The 13,136-nt window shown below is 36.8% G+C and overlaps 1 protein-coding gene across 1 annotated transcript in view; it reads right to left on the reverse strand.

Annotated features, from left to right (window-relative positions):
* Positions 1 to 9,939: 9,939 nt before the first annotated feature.
* col4a1 (collagen, type IV, alpha 1) overlaps positions 9,940 to 13,136 on the reverse strand; it is a 72,827-nt gene continuing 69,630 nt past the window's right edge. The window contains exon 52 of the mRNA XM_081369538.1: positions 9,940 to 12,323. Within this exon, the coding sequence (XP_081225664.1) occupies positions 12,242 to 12,323 (82 nt within the window). The 3' untranslated portion in view covers positions 9,940 to 12,241. The remainder of the gene's footprint in view (positions 12,324 to 13,136) is intronic.

Here is a 13,136-nt window from a genome sequence, read left to right on the forward strand (position 1 = left end):
CCAAAAGACGTGTTGTGTTGACGGAGGAATGAGTGGGATACAGTACCATGTTGAAAAGACCCGCATAAGCTCCAAAAGTAATAGTGAATAAAACCTTTTTAAGCAGTTTTTGAAAGAAGTCTCTTATGCTCACCAAGGCTGCATTTTCAGTTCTAAAATGGTTATATTGTCAAATGTAATTTTTTCCAAAGCTGAATTTTCAGCATCATTACTCCAGTCTTCAGTGTCCCATGATCTTATAGAAATAATACTGTTAATGCTGATTTGCTCTTCAATAAACATTTCTTATTATTTTCAATATTTTTTTATGGAAACTGATTTTTATTTTTTTCAGGACAGAAAGTTAAAAAGAACAGCCTTTATTTTAAAAAATATGTTTTTTTGTAACAATTTAAAAGCATTTACTATCACTTTTGATTAATGCATTCTTACTCAAGAAAAGTATTGATTAGTTTCAATGTGTGCATATGTATATAATTTTCAGTTCACTCACCATTGGAAGGTATTGTTTTTTATTCTGAATGTTGGAGCATGGATCTGCAAGATTCCTGTGCATACATCTTTAACCAAACTGATCAACCAGCAACCACCAGAAAACCATGCTGGTCAACCAGCTTCCTCTGCCCACCACTATCCTGGTCCAACAGCTTAGACCAGCACCAAACCAGCTTCAACCAGCATAAACCAGCCTTCTGGTCTTTTCAGTACATGTGCTGGGGGAAGGTTTCTGTTTGGGTATTGCCAACAGCAGAGTTATTTGGCAGACTGAGAGCTGTTTGGCACATGCACATAGAGTGTTCCAATAGCTATGGGAGCAATCTTCCAGCCCTGGAACGGCTCGCTCACGCCGTGCTCAAATACCTTGACTGAACCTGGTAGTATATAACATGAGCTCGCAGCGATACTCTATTTCTGTGACTTGTGCACCAGCAAGATTCAAGTCCATTACAATAAGTTGGAGAGCAAAAGAAAAAAAAGAAAAGAATGTTTCATAGAATAAACTAACGGGAAGCATTGGCGAAGGAGGCTTCGTAGATGTTTTATTGGCAGCACTGCATATGGCTAATGCTACACCTGGTTAATAATTAAACACAACCAAGTTACCCAGCCGTTCCACATTTCACACATGCAGCTATAGAATCGCTACATGTCAACAATGAACCAGAGGTTGTGCGACACTAATGTCTGAGCGCTAAATGAAAGGCAGCCTTTAAAACGATTTACAGACCTATTCCACGCACTAGCCACAGAGCACCACGGCTATAAAATGAGAGCATGCTGTAGTGTTATGAGAGCAGGTTGAAAGAAAACTGCCTTGACACTTTCACGTGCACAACAGTGTGAATGTCCTGTAGGATTTTGCTTTACAAAATCAGGGCACACACACGTAAACATACAGTACCGGGCGTAATAACTGTGATTTGTAGTTGTGGCTAGCACACGCTGGGGCCATGTGTTCAGAGGGTTACAGAAGGACACGATCAGACAGTACAAACTGGCCTTGTTGTGTCCACCCACCCCCTAGTAACAGAGCTTAAATTAGTGGAGTCATGCTTATTTTCTTACTCATAACAAGTTACTTACAAGTCTAGTACTGAACTTCCAAGCCTACTGCATAGTTGTCAAGTCACCTTTATTTATATAGCACAATACAGATTGTTTCATAGCAGCTTTTTCAGTGATAAACGGGAAAATAACGATTCAGTGATGCTAACAGAGTTCAACTCGTAAAGCAGCTCTAAAACACAATAGTAAACAGTCATTAATCCGTTGAAATCAGTTCAATGTTGATTTATTTCGGTTCAACAACAGTGTAAAGTGCTTCCATTATTAAATGAGTTCAATTCAGATATAAAGCAGCTCTGCGGAAAACTAAACTAAGCTAAATTGAGTTCTAATCCAATAGTGTCAGTGCAGTAAGATCAGTAACATTGCTGAATATTAGCTTAGACAGCCAAGTTTTATTTCAGCGTTAAATTACAAATAAATGCACATATTTGACATAAATGAGTAGCCTATAATTTACTATCCAATTCCAAACCATGTATTACGGTCCCTAATAAAATTACCTGCCAACCAAAGCCCATTTGGTGCCTGCCAAGTGTTACTTTTGGACCGTATAGGACCTTTTTACCCAAATTACACAACTTAAATACTTAAATTCCATTACTGTCAGACAAGTACTGTATAAAGACAGCAGTGTTAAAAAATAAGTTTGCAATTTCGACATGACTAGTTTCACCAAACAAAATGGCAAAACAAATTACTGTATTCAAACAGATTTGCTGATCACTCCCTTGTCTTCAATTGGCCAGGCAAACAAATAACCCTGCCTCAAACTCACATTAGTGCAACATAATTTATTTTAATATTCTCATTTTTCTTTTTTTTTCCATAGGAAGTGTAAAGTCTTACAAACATTTAGCGTTATAAGCCATGAACCAAACCAATCAGCAATGAGAAGAATCACAACATTACAACACTTTGAAACAAAAAAAGTAATTGAAAATCAGAAAAAAATACAAAAGTAATGTGAACTTAAAAGCTTTAATGAGGTAAATTACTACAATCCCATGAAGCATTGAGAGTGAAAATAAAACAGATGGATAAACATAAAACTATTGATTGAAATATGTTTATTCTGTATACAGAAGCAATATATTTTACGTTTATTGCAAAATAGACATTGATATACAAACATTTATAGTTTTTTTTTTTTTTTCTTTTTTTCGCAGTTTGTTTGTTTACTGGTATTTGCAGAATCACGGGTAATGTAGTGTTAAACACGATTATTTAACAATAAGTTGAAATAATGTGGGCTGATGACTTCAACAAAAGCACGTTTACCAGAAATGAACAACACCGTAGTAGGTCTGCCTTTAACGGTTTATAAGTTGTCATTAAAAATCTATTCCACTATATGGAGAAAATAAATAGGATATTTACTTCCAGAACATGACTGTTGCACTCTATTGGTTGATAGAGTTTTGAATGTTCCACAATCACACAAAGGCAATTAACCTACAAATGGTCTACTTACATTTTTAGTAAGTCAGGAAATGAGAAACCATTTGAACACAGAATAACCTACAACAATAGCATGGCAAAAACATCCATTTTGAGAATTTAACGCATTTTATGTATAGATTGTTGGCGCTGATGTATGCATGCCCACAGCAGTCACAGGTGAACTCAGGTGATAGAGCAGTGGGAATCTGCAGTGCCAGCATGCCTCGGGCTACGCTAGACCAAAACTCACCCCAGTCTTCCCTCATGACTCATGACTCCATGGGCACAGGGCAGCAGAAACATTTGTTTGAAGGAATCGAGTAACCTTAGGAAAAAAGGAAAAGAGTGTGGAGTGTTGAGACATGCCCTTTGTTGTGCTCTTGGCAAAAGATAAGCAGGGGGAGGAGGAACATGCTGGGAATCTATAGCATGAGCATTCAAGGCATGGAACCATCATATCAGATAGACCTGTTTTAACGCAAGGCTACAGAAATGTCCAAAGCTTAGAAAATGCACAGAAGTGCTAGAACAAATACAGCTTTAGCCAAGGTTAGGATATGAAATCTGAACAGAACTGTGCAAGTGCAAAACAGATTATTATACATATCAGTCACTACAACAAAGAGACAAGTTGCAGTATTACAGTTCAATATGGGATTTTATGCACATTTCTAAATATATTTATTGTAAATATATTGTACTTAAAGTCTCCTTGTAGTCAATAATTGTATCCCTTAAAGCTCATCTTTGATCGCCAAAATTACATATTTAAACGTTTTATTACTTGAAAAAAATTCTTCATGCCTTAAAATAGATTGAATGTAACTAGATCCTTGGCTCATTTAGTATACGTGGTTCTATGAATATGCAAATTATCCCCGCCTCCACTCACTCACACCAGGGTTGCGTTCAGCCCCGACGAAACGTTGCACAACGTTTTTTAAACAGAAACGGTGATGCGTTGAACACACTGTTCTGATGACGCAAGAGTTGCAACTATGGCAGCTGAGAAGGCCATTCTTTGTGTTCTTTGTGAAGAATTTTCGGAGCCTGATGAAGTCGGTATAAATATGTGTTTAATACTACAAAATATGCCCGATGTTACAGTTATTGCACTTGCCTCCCAGAATAAAAGAGAACATCCCAATCGAGAGTGAACCGATTTGTGGAAACTGAAATGGAAGCACACATTTTACCTAATTCAGACTAAAACACATCTATTTAGCCTCACACACTGACTTTATTTGTAGTTCATACTGTTTTAATACCCTGTATTTTCTTTCTCATTTTTAGGAAAAGCACTTAATTACCATTGTTTATTTCTATATCAAATGTCATACACTTGCAATGAAGCTAAATATATAAACAACTACATCATTATGTTGATATCCTATATTTTTACAATAAAACTTATGACAAACATGTCTTCTAATATCCTCAGTTTTTGCGCATCGAACACATTTGTAAATTACTTTCCTTGAACCCATTGTTGTGCGAGTTCACTTTAATACCGCGTGCTTTATATACATGTTGCTGCTGATTGGACTGAAGTTCTGACACACCCACCAAACAAGAGAAAACGTATCTCAAACCCCGTTGCACACTGGTGCACGCCGTTTCCAGGAAACATGACGTTCAACCCGGAAACCGTAGCAAAACGTTGCACACTGTTTTGAACTTGAACGTGCCCCAGCTCAGAGATCCACTCGTTGACCTGATTGGTTACAAGGTAGTTTGTGACGTCAGAAACTCCAGCGATTTCAAAGTTTTTAAGACTTTCTTTGGTTCAATGCAGTTTTAAGGAGAAAATACTCTGCAATTGATTTGACTTATGAATTTGCACATGGTTTGTCTTAAAGCATATTAAAAACACCACATAGACATAAACAACATTAAAAGCTTGATGGGGACTGTAAGAAACATCAAAAATGACAGCAAGGAAATTTCATTTAAGTTGCACAGTGCCCTGTAACTTAGAAAAAAAAAATCTAATAATGTAATAATTTATACATATATCAACATCTAAATGTGAGGAAATGCTCTCTTTTTTTTGGGAGGAAGAGAGGGGGTACTTTCTCAAGGTGCTTTCAGAAACATCTTACAAAGGCCACAAATTGACAAAAGATAAAGTTACCCAATGAGACATTGGCAATTAGCAGACAAAAATCTGACATTTCTAAATAAATGGCAAATTTTTCATATCAAGAATGTCATAAAAAAGTTAATATTTCCCATTGTTAAAACTTGTGATTAGAATATTTTGTCCAATATAGCAAGAATGTTTCTCAAAATGAACTTGAACTGAATATGCACCAGTGCTTCCACATACCAGTGTGACCATTTTCATTCAGCTGGTTGGTCAATCACAGAAATATTTGTTCTGTGCTTTGCATTCTTTCTCTCTCTCTGTCTATGAATCCACAATTTGGCTATAAATGTATTTGCCCTCTGTGTACAGTCTCCTTGAAGTTCGTCCATCTCAAACTGATCTATTGTGTGTCTGTCTGTCTGTCCCCATGTCTAGGTGACAGCACAGACCCCTCACCTCAATTTACTGCCACCCTCTTCTCCAGCGTGTTCCCTTTGACCGACAGAGTTTCACAACACTTCTCAGCTGCTCCTCTCACCCAATAAACACCCACACTCAAATAACTGTATGCTCAAGGTCACTCTGAGGAACAGAAACTTAAACATATAGCTAAACTAAGACATAAAACATAAATCATTTGACATGTTCCAGTATTTACATAATGTCTATTGCTTGATCAAAGCGGATAAATATATCCACACACATGTTGCAAGGGACATCCTGAAACACTTCTAAGTAGTTTACTTCGCTCAGGGTCAAAGGTCACCCATTCATACACGTCATTTTAACAGCAGCTCATGACTGAATGGGGTAAAAGGCTATGTTTGTCCGATTGGAAAACAGAGGGGAGAGAAAGAGAATGAGATTCCTATAAAAACTGAGAGATGAAAGAGAAACGTTATCTCTTCTCTCACTCATTGATCTGTGTGCACGGCCCAGAGCCTGGGTGCTCACACACACCACTTTACACACATCAGAGTTAACCCCCCAAAAAACTAATAATAATAAAATAAAGCCTGCTCACAGAAGTACAGATTTGCTTTAAAAAAGTTATTTAATGCAGTTATTCATTCTGACCAGTGGTAGGGTTTTAAAATCTGAGCCAGCTGATTGGTCAATAATTATGAGCGTGTTTGAAGGCCAGCGGGACCTTAGATATTATCCTTAAACATTTCTAGGAAAGCCAACAAGGAAACCTTTGGGGGAAAAATTGACCGTTTGTCTTTGTTATTTTGAAGGAAAACTTATTTTCTTCAGCAGAATTAAGGAAGGATGCAAATGTCTCACTCAAGAGAATTGGATAGTTTCTCAGAGTATGTTGTCAAATAATGTGAAATGTGAAATATTCTTGGAAATCCAGATGCAGTAGCACATCTACTGTGTCTCAGATACGGGGAAACATTCTGTATGTAGGACACGTGTGAAAATATTTTGTGACTTTTATCATTGACAGGACCTATTGTGAGTATATAGAGGATGAAAGTTGGTTAATCAAAACTCACAAACTGAGTGAGTCCTGAGTGGAAGTGAATGAGACATTAGCACGTGTTAGGCCACATGCTTTCAAGGCACTATAGTGAGCTCATTGTAGACTAGAAAATACATATGTGACCCTGGACCACAAAACCAGTCACATGGGTCAAGTTTTTGAAATTGAGATTTATACATAATCTGAAAGCTGAATAAATTAGCTTTCCATTGCTGTATGATAAATCTGGAATCTGAGGGTGCAAAAAAATCGAAACATTGAGAAAATCGCCTTTAAACTTGTCCATTTATGTTCGCAATTGTGCAGCATTCACTCACAAAAATAAATGTTTTATATATTTACGGTAGGAAATTTACTAAATATCTTCATGGAACATGATCTTTACTTAACATCCTTATGATTTTTGGCATAAAAGAAAAAGCAATATTTTTTAATGTATTGTTGGCTATAGCCACAAATATACCCGTGCGACATGTGACTGGTTTTGTGGTCCAGGGTCACATACTGTATTTATTGGATTGAAAAAAAAATCATTGTACATCCAAATGTGTTTTTTTTTTTTTGTCATTTTTAATGCACATTTTGTAAAAACAATAACTCAAAGACCAAACAAATCTGTGTTATGTATAATTTCTGTGTTGCTGCACTATTGATGATAGTGATGGCAACACATACAGAAAATGAGGACGTTGTAAGAAAGGATTAAGTTGAAGATTAAAGGCCCTTTCACACCGGATGCGTAACGAAAAAGCGAATAGTTCGTGTGCGAATAGTTCGCGTCAAAACCATTCAGATGTGCCGCGTAAACACGGTCTCTATCTCTATCTTTGACGATAGCTTTCTATCCCAAATGTAGTTTAGCCTTCTAGCCAACACAGCACAGGACTATACAACGACGAAAACTATCACACAACATACTCAGTCGTGATAACCGAGTTGGTTGGCAATGCTACGCCACACAATCATTGTCCTTGTAGTATGCGATTGGCTGAAGCCTTTTCTGTCGCCGCAAAAGTAAAAAAAAAATCGACATCGAAGCGAAAAAAATAAAAGGCGTTATTTCGCCGCAGCACATTCGCGTTCGGTGTGGAAGCACTCATTACACAAACAGCTGATCAAAAAATAAAAACATCGCGCGAATTATTCGTGCGTCAAAATTGCGTCCAGTGTGAAAGGACCTTTAGGAAGATAGAAGCAGTGAGGGTGATGGTAGAGATGAAAAATATACTGTAATGGTGTGTTAACACCAAACGCGAATTTAATTATTTGCGCGAGTAGATTACATACAAAGTCAATGCAAAGACACGAATAGACGCGAATTCGCGCGGGGCGGCGCGAATGACGCGAATTGGGCGACGCGTTTGCCGCGAAAGCTCGATAATCGCCTCAATCGCATCTTCCGCGCAAGTTGAAAAATTTCAACTCGAGCGGAAAATTCACGTGAAGACGGTGAAATTCACCGAGTTGAGTGCGCCTGCGTCGGCGTTTAGATTTCCTCCATATTTGGGACTTCCACAACAAGTACAGAGCAGGAATATCATTTATTTCAGACATGACGGAAAAAATTATGGCAGAAAGAAATTGTGTTGTTGTTAAGATGATGACACACTCCTTTTCGCGGGATGTTTTTATTCGCGAGTGACGCGAAAAACAAGAAAAACATCCGCGAGTAATCTAGAGTGAGTAGCGCGATGCGAATATACACTTCGCGTTTGGTGTGAACACACCATGTGTTCACACCAAACGCGAAGTGTATATTCGCATCGCGTTACTCGCTCTAGATTACTCGCAGGATGTTTCTGGGTGCGTGTCTGGGTTCACAGCACCATCCAGAGGCGCACTCAACTCGGTGAATTTCACCGTCTTCACGCGAATTTTCCGCTCGAGTTGAAATTTTTCAACTTGCGCGGAAGACGCGATTGAGGCGATTATCGAGCTTTCGCGGCAAACGCGTCGCCCAATTCGCGTCATTCGCGCCGCCCGGCGCGAATTCGCGTCTGTTCGCGTCTTTGCATTGACTTTGTATGTAATCTACTCGCGCAAATAATTAAATTCGCGTTTGGTGTGAACACGCCTTAAGTCAGATTGTTGTGGAAGTTAGGCATTTGGGTAGGCTACATTATCCTATGCTAGTTTGGAAGATTCGATCCATACAACCAGAGGTCAGGAAAGATGGCACTGCCTATTGGTCTCACTACACTGACAAGATGGGATTCTCCAAAAATGATGACTAAACAGGTTAAAATCGAGTTACAGTACGAGTGGAAAGCGTGCTACGCTGAAAAAGAGTCTTGTTGATTGTCACTAGTGCTTCAATCATTGATTTGGAATTCCAAGAAAGAATGGTTTTAATGCTTTTTAAAACACTAAGAAGTTGCATCAGAATTTGTGAGTTCTAAATAAAATATAGTAGCACAATAATTTTTTATTTTTTTTATTTTTTTGACACAAAGACCTTTTCACCACTTTTCAGATAGTAAAAATGCACCTTTCACTACCCTAATAGGACAAAGTCAGTTGGAAAGTCAGTCAAAGTCAGTCTACTGATTGCACCCTGAAGAAAAGGTCAGATGTAAAAAAAATATTTTGCAAAGTGATTTTTAGACTTAAATAACCTATATGTAAATAAATAAAATAGCCTACAAAGTCATTTATTTTTTTCTTGATGTGATTTCATAATTAGTCTCATAGAGGGCTAAATGAAGTGGTAAAGCAAAGTAAATATTATGAAAGGTCATCTAAATCGATACTTTATAGCCTTGTTTTGTAATATGATATGTACTTTACAGGAATGAGCTGTAGTAAGGATTATGACTTTGTAAAAACTAAGTGGTCTTAGAGCGCCCTCTCCAGGCCAATATATGTAAGCTGAAATAAAATGAAATATTTAAATGACATGATAATCATAAACATAAAAAAAAAAAAAACGTATCCTTGGCAACTAACTGAAATAAAATGATTAAAATAGTAAAATGACTAAAACTTAATTATAAAAACAAATCAATGCTAAATAGAAATATAAAAAAAGTCAACGAATAAACACTATTATGTGCTTGTAGCAATAACTTAATAGTAGGCTAGACTTTATTCGAAAATGAAAATTCTGTCATCATTTACTCACTCGCATGTTGTTTCAAAACCTGTATGACTTTTTTCTTCTGTGGAACACAGAAGAACGGTGGAGTTCAAACAACATTGCCATACAGGTTTGGAACAACATGACGGTGAGTAAATTTGAACAGAATTAAAAAATTTGGGGAGAAAGTATACTTTTAACAGCATTAATTGTAATTTTGTTGGGGGAAAGTACAAATATAACCCTCTTTTTTGGTATAAAAAAGATAAACACATTACACATTTATACAAACATTTTATTGTATGACATAGTATAGAATGGGGGCATCACTGAAATCTTTTGACTCTGAAAAAAATATATATTTTCATAAATTTCAATCAACCTCTGTATTAATCAACATATTCCAAAGCAAGAGCCGTTAATACTTCATGGACACATCAATGCACAGAGCTACAGCGGGTGTGCAAGATCAGTGACATTGTGCGGGCTCACATCCGTGACTCTTCACACACGAGGTCATGTAAGGCACAATTTAAACACAACTAGCTATTTACTTAGTGGAACAATTTGATCAATTCTACACAAAAAGGTAAACTGCGGGGAAGGTTTCGTAAAAGCAAGTACTATAGATTGCATAGTCAAGTATTATCAGTGTAAAATGATAAAAAAAAAAAAAAAAAAATCATGAGCAACAAATCCACTGTGTAAGGGGGACATGTGCCGGTTATTTGGTCTGGTATCTGAGGCATTAAGACAAAATAAACTCAAGACATAAAGCAGAATCTATAGGCAATAAGATTCTATTCAAATTAAAGATAGCACAAGAGGGAACATGCTTCAGACGCAGACTCTAAATTCTGGACGAGTTTGTCATAGATGTGGTAGGAATCAAGTCAGGTCAGTTTTTAAAAGAACCCTGATTTAATTTCTTAATAATCTAAAGAACCTTTTTCTTTTTTTGTGCAGAAAGGTTCCATGGATGTTAAAGGATCTTCATGGAACAATTTATGCCAAGAACCCTTATTTTTAAGAGTGTAGTGTATTTTCATAGGAAGTTAAAAGGCACCATGGGAAAACTGAGATTGTGAACTGAATTGGGCACTATTTGAGGGGACAGCCATTTGTAGTGGTGTCCGAAACCATAGTGGATGTTATCGAGTACACTCATTCAATCCCAGATTGCACCGTGATGTACACTCAATGGCTAGAGAATACCCATAATGCACTGTGAAGGTCGCGCCGAATGAGTTCCCTTGTCTCGCACGAAGATGGCGCATGCAGCTGAATCATCCATCCATTTTCCAAACCGCTGGTCCAATGTGGCTACAGGTATAGACCCAGACAGCAACATTGTGTCGGCCCAGATCCGGCCCACATCTGGAACACGTGGATTCCACACGTACCAGGTGTGGGCCGGATCTGGGCCAACACTATACTGATGTCTGGCAATTCCTTTTTAATTGATTATTAAATTGTTTAAGGTTTATCCATGCTAGTGTCCATGATATAGTTTAAAATAAATCTTTTCATTATTACTGGAGCTGCCAGTTTGCTACGTTTCAAATGATTATTAAACAGCAAGCACAAACTATGCAAAAGCGGCAGCCCTTGCGGTGCACTCAATGTCCGAATTCACTCAATCGTATTCATTCACTTCTGCAAGTGGAGACTATATTAGTGGACTAATGTAGGGTATAGTGAATAAGTGTATAGGGGGCGATTTCGAACACAGCTTGAGACTGAAACTGTGCCATTACATAATAGTAACGAAAACATTTCTGCACCAAAAGGAAAGTGGAAACATATACACATAAACAAACACACACATCGAAACATGGCAAGAGTCAGTCGAAAGGCCACATGCTGATACTGAAAAAAAAAAAAAAAAACAGTGCAGAATATTACAGTTTATGTGCCATGAAGGTCTTTTGCAGTGGTTAACAAAGAAATCAATGTAGAAAAGAAAGGCCACTTGGTGCTTAAACTCTCATCGCATAAGTTTTCATAAATAATTAAGTATAACAAAATCAATGGCATTTACCTGAAGAGATTATGGGGACAGAGTGTTAACTAAATAGAGCACTATATTTACAACAAAGCTTGATCTTTGCCTCTCCTACATCTTACAAAGAGGGTGCTGACAAACTTACCGACAGTAGGAAAATATAATTATTCTATAATGTTAGTGTTGCTTGATTATACATTTTTAGAGAGAAATAAACAAGATAGGCTATCTGCATCTGATATTGTAGAGTGGCATGATAAATAAGAAGGCTTGGACGGAATAGCATATGGATTTGTTGAAGATGGTTACCTGCTTACTAATACATATACTCAGTGCAAGTGTAAACAGGTGTCATTCATTAGACACAATGGAACAATGTTAGTTAAGCGCTCTGTGTGAAGCAAATGTGCCAGTAGATCTTGAGGTTCCATTGCTATAAACGTTGAGACGGGTATTTTTCTATATGTGTTCTTGAAGTTTTTTTTCTATGGCTTTTCATAGAAGTAGCACCATACGTTCGTCGCTTGTTCGTAAATCTGGAAGATAAAGAGCAGATGCAATGCTGAGGCTGGTCTATACCCTCTTCATGCACACTTGACACCTGCTGATGTGAGTTCGTAGATTCCCAGCTTTTAGTGTTGTAGGGACAGGTTTCCTGTAACCACAATAAAAACAGATATTTAACAGGAGAACAGGAAAATACATATGTAATTTTTTTATCAGTATTATTATTATTGTAAGAATCTACAGTGATAAAAGAGCAGTTGACCAATTGCCGGAAGTGTGGAAACCATGGAAGTTTCTGCCATGGAATAAAATAATAATAATAATAAAAGTTGAAGTCATACAGGATTTCTTACAATTCCTATTTTATATTTAGTTTTTTTTTTTAAGTTAACATCTTGCAATTCAGAATGTCTCATAATTGTGAGTTTATAACACAATTCTGACTATCTCACAATTTTGAGATAATATCTCGCAATTTGGCCTTTTTTCTTATAAAAGCAGTTTACATACTTCAGTACAGACCTTTTTTTCTCATAACTGCAAGTTTCTAACATACAAATCTGACTTTTTTTTCTTTTCTAAGTTTATATGTCACAATTGTCAGTTATAATCTTGCAATGTGGCCTTTGTTAGAATTTCTTAGAAACTCGCAATTTGGCATTTTTTCTCAGAAAAGCGGGTTTATACTTACAATTCTGACTTTTTTATTTTATTTTATTTATTCACTTATTTAATATTAACTTTATATAATTTCCTGCCTGATGCATCTGCATAATTTCAGAATTTGGCAATAAATATCAAATCGATAATAAATCCTGATTTCTAAAATGAAAAAGTCGCAATTATTATTATTTTTTATTCCGTTGTGGAAACAGGAAAGTGTATGTTGTTCTGGTCAATTTTCTTGAGTAATGGTAATGGTAATATACCAAAACTGCATATATAATGATTATTTAATTAA

Source organism: Scardinius erythrophthalmus (assembly GCF_964197995.2).
Source record: "Scardinius erythrophthalmus genome assembly, chromosome: 6".
NCBI lineage: Eukaryota > Metazoa > Chordata > Actinopteri > Cypriniformes > Leuciscidae > Scardinius > Scardinius erythrophthalmus.